General features: G+C 45.8%; 1 protein-coding gene across 2 annotated transcripts in view; it reads right to left on the bottom strand.

Annotated features, from left to right (window-relative positions):
* Nucleotides 1–7,500, bottom strand: part of p2rx3b (purinergic receptor P2X, ligand-gated ion channel, 3b) — a 50,015-nt gene that overhangs the window by 1,990 nt on the left and 40,525 nt on the right. For both annotated transcript variants that reach the window (XM_070553622.1, XM_054751852.2), the window contains 4 exons: nucleotides 7,318–7,454; nucleotides 4,347–4,440; nucleotides 4,204–4,269; nucleotides 3,466–3,543 (listed from right to left, as the gene is read on the bottom strand). In XM_070553622.1, the coding sequence (XP_070409723.1) occupies nucleotides 3,466–3,543; nucleotides 4,204–4,269; nucleotides 4,347–4,440; nucleotides 7,318–7,454 (375 nt within the window). The remainder of the gene's footprint in view (nucleotides 1–3,465; nucleotides 3,544–4,203; nucleotides 4,270–4,346; nucleotides 4,441–7,317; nucleotides 7,455–7,500) is intronic.

Below are 7,500 nucleotides of genomic sequence, written 5' to 3' on the forward strand. Positions count from 1 at the left end.
TATCTTACCTCACTCCTCAGATTATTAATCTCACCTGCCCCTTGTCTCCCCCAACCCCCGCTTCAGCATTATTTAAACTCAGTCCAGTTCACATTTCCCTGTCGGTTCCTTGATCTCTGTCCCTGTGAAGTGCGAATCTCCCGTCTGCTCGGTCAAAAATCACGTTTGTGTATTTGCCAGGTGCTTTCTTCCAAAGTGACTCGCAAACTTGGACATGACCATGCAGCTGCTACTGAGCCTAACAACAAACTACTTAAGCCCGTACCACCTGCCATCCTAGACGAATCTCCCGTCATGAGAAGAATCATGACAGAAACGATGAGCACGAGGGTGATTTGCAAGTCTGTGGCCGTCCAGTGTGACCGGCTCTGCGACGGCTCACGGAGCACTCTCACGACCAAAGTCCGCCTCCAACCATCTTCAAGCGCAGTTTGAAAACCTACAACTCCCATCCTGCAATCCACCAATGAAAACACACCCAGGGATTGACGCAAACAACTAGTGACGGGAGTAGAATTAGCAACATTAGCAACATTAGCAACATTAGCGACATTAGCAACATTAGCAACATTAGCAACATTAGCGACATTAGCGACATTAGCAACATTAGCAACATTAGCAACATTAGCGACAGTGGAAGCTACACGCAGGAATGTGTGGACTGCTCCTTCTTGGAGTTTGGTTCAGAGTCTAATAAAAGAAGGGGCCGTGCTTTTTTTCTTTTCAGCATGGTTGTTTTGGTTAGCTAGCAGCATTTTGGGAGGTAAGCTGTTCGGATGGGAGCTCTCGTGATGTTCACGTGTCCTGCTGGAGCGAGACGCCCTGCAGTTTGGCTCATTAAGATCTTGGACTGTGCAGTGTACCTCCTTTCTGAAGTCCTCACGGCAGCCTCTTTTACAAAACAATGCCACCAATTTGCCGCAAAGCTGAGGTGGCATCAAGGAGCCTTCGGTCAATTAGAAGTGGTCAGACGTGGCCGTAATTTAGCGCAATTGTGTCCTTCTTACAAAACAGGATGGTGGTGAAAAGGGGTATGGGGCCATCTCTGCGCTGACTTCACTTCAGCTTGAACATGACTTGCTTTTTATTGCGGTTTTTGACGAGCGCAAGGTGTCTGTCCTCCACAGTCTCCGTGCAGTCTCTGGTGCCCCGACCTCCAGCGCTAACAAAGAGAAGCTCCTGGAGCTCTGCATCGCTCCAGTTTACCATCTCAGCTGATTCTGTTTACAAGAGCAAAACCTCCGGCCCGTTTTTACTTTCATTTTCAACATAGTTGCCAGCTGTAACTTGGCAGTAACCCCCCACAAGATCATGGCACCTCCCTGTTGCGCCAAGGCGTAATATGCATCCACAGGTCTGGCAGTGCGACAACACCACTACCAAATGTGGAGGAATGAAAGACGTAGAATTCCTGCACTGCCGTGGCGTTTTCATGCTGATTTGCTGGCATGGCGTGTCTTCTAGAAAGGGCTAGAGTGACACGAGCAGTCCTGTGCGACAGACGAAAAACACACAGCGTGGTCTGGGTTTTAGAGGGAAGAACATCAGTGCAGAGGTGACAGTGTGGAGGTAGGTGCTATGGTAGGAGACGATCTCAAAATAATTGGGTCTTCAACGTCTTTTCGACAGTGGACAGGGACACCCTTGTTCTGGCGGCTCAGTCCGTCGTTCCACCATCATGAACAGAGTCTGGATTGTTTTGAGCATGGTGTTGGCGCTGCCAGCTGAGAGGTAGCAAGAGGATTCAAGCACAGAAGTCGTTCCGTTCAGGGTTTTGGCTGATGTCAGTGACGGTTGTGTTTAAATATTCAGGAATAAAGAGGAGCAACTGGAACTTTCAGTCTGAGACAAAAAAATCCAACCCAGCTTCATTTCTATAGGACATTTAAAAACAGCATGGCAGCTGTGTGACACGGCACTAAAGCGCTAAATATTAATAATATTCATCTAAAGCAACCAAATTAAGTGAGTTGTTTTATTTTACTTTCATACTTTTTTTTACGTAATCGGTTTCACCAAAATTTGAGTTATATCAACTTATCGGGTTTTACAGTGTAGTGGTCCGAGGGTCAAAGTACAGCCAGTGGGGGGGGTCACACTTTCGTAGTGGTGGGACCAAACTCTGGAATGGTCTGCCTCTAGAAATGCCCACCATCATGGACCACTCTCTCTTTAAGGCCAAGCTGAAGCATTACTTCTGCACATTGGCTTTGGTCACTTGGGCGATAACTTGTTTAGCATTTTTTAATCTTGTTTTTATTACCTTTGTTTGCAGATCAATTGTTGTTTCTATTGTAGCCAAGCGCCGTGTCCAGACTCGCTTTCATAAATCGCTTTTATAAATAAAAGTTTGATTCATTGATAATAAAGAGAAAAGTCCCTTTTGCTTTGCTTTCATTAAACCAAGCCGATTAGCCGCCATCCACAGCTTAATATCAGCACATCACGTATGGGCACGTATAACTGTGTTTGTTGAGGGGCGTTGTCGAGCCCCAGGCTCCACTGTCAGATCAGGAGGATCTTAGCTGGTTTTGGACAGCAGCAACATATATGAACCATGTTTCCCTCAGAGTCAGGTGCCTCTGGAACACATCTAGAACTTGTGTGGAACCTGTTTAGAACCCTTACTAGTCAGGTTTCTGAGTCTGGAGGTGGAGGACGGTGTGGCGTGTCCTCTGGCAGTGCAGCTGCAGCAGCAGAACGGTGGTGTGGACCAGTGGTTCCCAACCTTTTTCCCCAGGGACCCCGTTTTTTACCAGTAACATTTTGGACGACCCCCCCCCATTCTCTCTTCCAGTACAAACAGTATTAAGAAATGATAAAATTGTTCAAGCACATTTTAATATGCTTTGATTCAATAGATAACAGTAATAGTAGGCTCCAGTACAGAACAAAGTCATAATGTGCTTGACAGTTTATTACTTTTCTGAACACGTTGTTTCTTGTAAACTCTGATAAATCAATCATTCCTTTCAATAAACGTTTGACACATAAAAAATACACTGAGCAAAATGTACTTAAATGTGTATATTACTGTTTATACTAGATTATTTACTGTAAAGGCTGTGATTAATCAACCAGTCCTATCTGTAATGAACTTTTGACACTTGAAAAGAAAACAGTGAGCTGAGCAAAATGTTCTTAAAAGTGTGTTACTCTTTCTGTACTAATTATTTCCTGTCTTAATATCAGTAAACTTTTCACTCATGAAAAAAATGTGAGCAAAATGTAGGCTGTAAACAAGTAATAAATGAAGTTTTAACCCCTTAAAGTGGAGAGGTCCTGGCGACCCACTGAGAGGCTTTGGCGCCCCCTTGTGGGGGTCGGGACCCCCAGGTTAGGAACCACTGGTGTAGAGGATGAGGCTGCTCTGATCAGGCTGGCATCTGGTACATAATGTACACGTGCTCTGTAGCTCCAATACAATACTTATATCTCAAGTCATTTAAGAACCCAACATTTTACCTCTTCAAACTTCTTCGCCTTGTACTGCTCGGCACCTTTCAGGAAGTTTAGCAGTATTATGTCACAAAGCACGGTGCCCTGCAGAGAAAAAAGGGTAATAATTACATACAATTCCCCTTTTTTAGATTTTATTTAGTCAAATCTCTCATAACAAAACACAAAACTTTAAAGAGCAAGTCACCCCCAAATACACTTTTTTTGCTGATAAACTAAATAAACGAGTGTCTAATCGTGCTGCAGACACGTGTCGTCAATAATTTGGCACTTCAGTGCATCTTAGTTAAAATTTAAATATTCTGCCTAAAACTGGCAGTGTTGTGCCGTTGTCAGGTAAAAACTCTTCACTGTATTCTAATTTAAATCTGCCACCGCTATTGGCTAAGAGGTATGCTATGATGTAAACTGGTACATTATGATGTCACAAAGCTGTCGTGAGCCTGTGTGTGTGTGTGTGTATTTGTTAGCAGCTTCGCCCTCGCGGTCTGCCAGGCAACAGCATGTGTTGCATTTTTCAAACATGAAGTGGGAGTGGAGTTAGACTCTGGTAGGGGGTGACTTGCTCTTTAACTGAAAAAAACAACAACAACAAAAACAATATTCTTAGAATAGTTGAAACCCATTTTGATTCTTTGGTTAGTTTTGTAACAAAAACACCAAAAAGGTTCATTTACAGCATTTACAGAGATTCAGGAGATTCGTGAGTTGAACTAAGTGAAGCCAGCCCCAGCAGGAACTTACCACCCCCACGGATGTGAACGCTGCCACCATGTTTATCAGCGTAGGGATCATGTTAAACTTGCCTGCCTAAAAAGGAAGACCACAGATCAACACAGACAACAGGAAGGCTGGAAGAAAGCCATCAACACTGAAAGGTTACTCACATTTCCATTGACGATGACGTCGAACCTGATGGCATAGGCTTTGATCAGAGTGCGGTAGTCCGTCCCATTTTCCATCTTATAGTATTTAGCAAACCTGTGAAAACCCAACATCACAGCAATCTTAGATAATGGTGGACAACATTCCCGTTTCACCTCAGCATGTTCACGCTGCAGCAGCTGATGTCCACATCAGGAAAAGTGGCCCAAATAATGCTTCTTCCTAGTCTGGCAAGACAATCTGTGTATGTAAATATGTAGTCTGGCCACGGCGCATAGACAGGGCTAAGTCACGGGGCGGGATCAACAGTCATCTTTCAAACTGCCTCCCCATCCTATTGGACAACAAACAGCATGACGTACTGACAGCTATAGATGCCGGTGGACCAGGCGGTCCACTGCACTCTGTTGAAGAAGACGCAAATACATCTTTTTTCTAAATAAAGGACTTGAGTACCTCTATCTGCTCTTGACTCAAACAAAAGCCCAAGTCTAAACGGTCCAAAGGTGATGCTAAAGCTGGTCGCATCATCCCGCCCACCTAAAACAATAGACCGCTGTGATTGGCCCACCAAATAGAGTGCTGTGATTGGCATCACATAAAACTGCTACGGCTGACGGTCGACCTGCCGAGGCTGGCTAGACCAACCTGCAGAGCAAAACCTTTTGTTTCTGCTTTCTAGGCCAACTTCTCCATCACTTGTGCAAAATTCTGATCAAGTGATGCCGCGCATCACAGTTTTCTCCTGTAAACCCAGTTTGCTGTGTGGGACATCAGAGGGTTGCTTCGAGGCTGTGAACTGGAGTCTGATGGTTAGGGTTAGAACCAGAGTTTCTGATGTGATCAGAACTATTCAGACACTTAGACCTGAACTGATTGGATTATCCCCTCTCGCCTTGACCCACCTGGACATCTCACCGGCCTCTGTTTTGTGGATAAACATCACACCTCTGTTTCCAGACTCCTGTCTTCTTGTTGTGTCCCTGGTTCTGACCCAACCCGTCCTCTGACCCCGCTCCTGCATCCCGACTTAGATTATCAACTGTTTGGAGAGATCCCCGAGCAACCCGCTCCAACCTTGATGTCGGTGTTCTGTTCGGCTCCTCACGGCCAGTCATTACAACCGTTTTCCCGCTTTGTCGCTAGGAATGTCTACAAAGCACTGACAACACTTCTAGATCAGAAGAGCGGTTGTTACGGATGGTCCAACGTTGCGTACACCACTGGCCCGACCTCTGCCTGAGCCTGCGGTTCTGTCCTGCTGATGCAGCATCCTGTTAGCTAGCCTAATTGCTTCGTCCAGGATGGATGTGGTGAGTCGCTATTCTGTTATCGTCACGCTGTTTAGGGAAGCATTTGGCAGCTAATTATAATTCCAGCTCTTTGATTTAGTGGGTGATTGATCTGACGTTTGAGGGAAGAAGGCCTGGGGCTGATGTTTTGTCTGGGTTCCTCCTCAGGTTCCCGGGCCTTTGGTCCTGGCTGAGCGGGATCCACGAGGACCTGGGAGCTCTGATGATAGCTGATGATGTTGTGAATCTGGTAAAAGGTGCTCGTCGTTGCTGCAGTCAGATCTAATCTGAAAACATTAACGCTGAGTGGCTGGAGTATACACCATCACTTCAAACAATCAGCCAGAAGAAAGACAAAATCACATGGATACGCTAGGAGAGGTGCCAATCGCTGCACTCTGCCATTTGTACACGACAGTGTGTGTGTCAATCTCACACCAACCATTAGAAACAAATGTCACTATGTGAACTTATCAAACTGATCCTGAGTCAAAGACTCAACTCTCCTGGAGGAACCAAACGGAAGAACTTCATCATCTGTTCTAAACAGAGCTTCACAAGGAGGACATTAAAATGTGACGACCCTCGTCCCCTCGGTCCATCCTCTCTGTCAACCTGAGCCTCTTGTCCCCACTGCCGAGGATTCAGCACCAGGGACAGCGCCTGAACCTGCTGTTTACACTCTCCAGCACCCCAGCGCCAATTCAGGACCTCGGAGAGAGGCACGCCGGAGAAGACAGCAGCTGATCTTCAGCGGCTATCAAGCGGCCGACAGGCTTAAAAGAGGAACGCAGCAGACAGTCAGGGAGATCCAGAATTAGTCTGAGATTCCCCCGAGCTCGTTGATGTCACGTTTGGAAGGATGGAGATGGTGGACCATGTGTGGTGGAGGGTTCCGGAGGCAGAAGAGCAGGCTCGGATGAAATAAAAATGAATTTAATTACAGAACGGGAATGGCAGGAACAAATACAACAATGACTTGAAACAACAATGATCTGACAAAGACTGGCACAAGGAGGGAGGTATAAATACACAGGGAAATCAGGAACACATGGGCAGGTTAACGAGGGGCAGGTGAGAACAATAAGGGCTAATCAGGGCAGGAGAGAGACAGTCAGGAAGGCAGGGGCAGAACGTGACTGTTGACACTCTTGGTTAAAGTTAAATTTTAAGGGTGCTTGCTAAGGGTTTTTGTTGAAGGCTTGGTTATCCTCTTTTTGGTAGGATTTACCTGACAAGGTGTCAGTTTCCTTATTTTTGGTGGCTTTTATCCCCGTTGGACTTATCAGCCGGGGATATTTTCGTTTAGGTGGTTGTGATTTAAGTTAGGCAGAAGGCCTTTTTCATGAGCAGTTAGTCTGCTTATGTTTTCAGTTCCCACCTTATTCGTCACCATTATTACTAAGCCTTATTTTGCCCTTCAGACACGGACACCCTCTGTTAATAAACCCCTTTGTTTTTACTCTCACCACCTCGTTGTTTGTCCTCACACACACTCCTCCACCTATTTTCCTGTGCTAGTCCCCTCATCCTCCTAGACTTTCAGGAGGGGACGTAACATAGAATGACATTCACAGCTTTTTGTAATTGAACTTGTTTACGTGAACAAAGTGGTAGAGGCCGTGTTCCAAGCTGGGATCAAGTTATCTAAGATGTCATGCTGGAGCATGTCCATGAATACCTGAAGTTATAGCCAGGTGAGACGGTACTCTTCTGTGACATGGCATCCAGCCGGGTGAAAGAGTACGAGGGGTTACAGTAGTCATCGGACTTGTCCAAATCACACATCCAGTTGATTTTTATTCCAATCACTCCACCCTGGAACATGTATCAGATAGGCACGGTCATACCGGAGATGACAGTG

Source organism: Nothobranchius furzeri, chromosome 7 (genome assembly GCF_043380555.1).
Source record: "Nothobranchius furzeri strain GRZ-AD chromosome 7, NfurGRZ-RIMD1, whole genome shotgun sequence".
Classification (NCBI taxonomy): domain Eukaryota; kingdom Metazoa; phylum Chordata; class Actinopteri; order Cyprinodontiformes; family Nothobranchiidae; genus Nothobranchius; species Nothobranchius furzeri.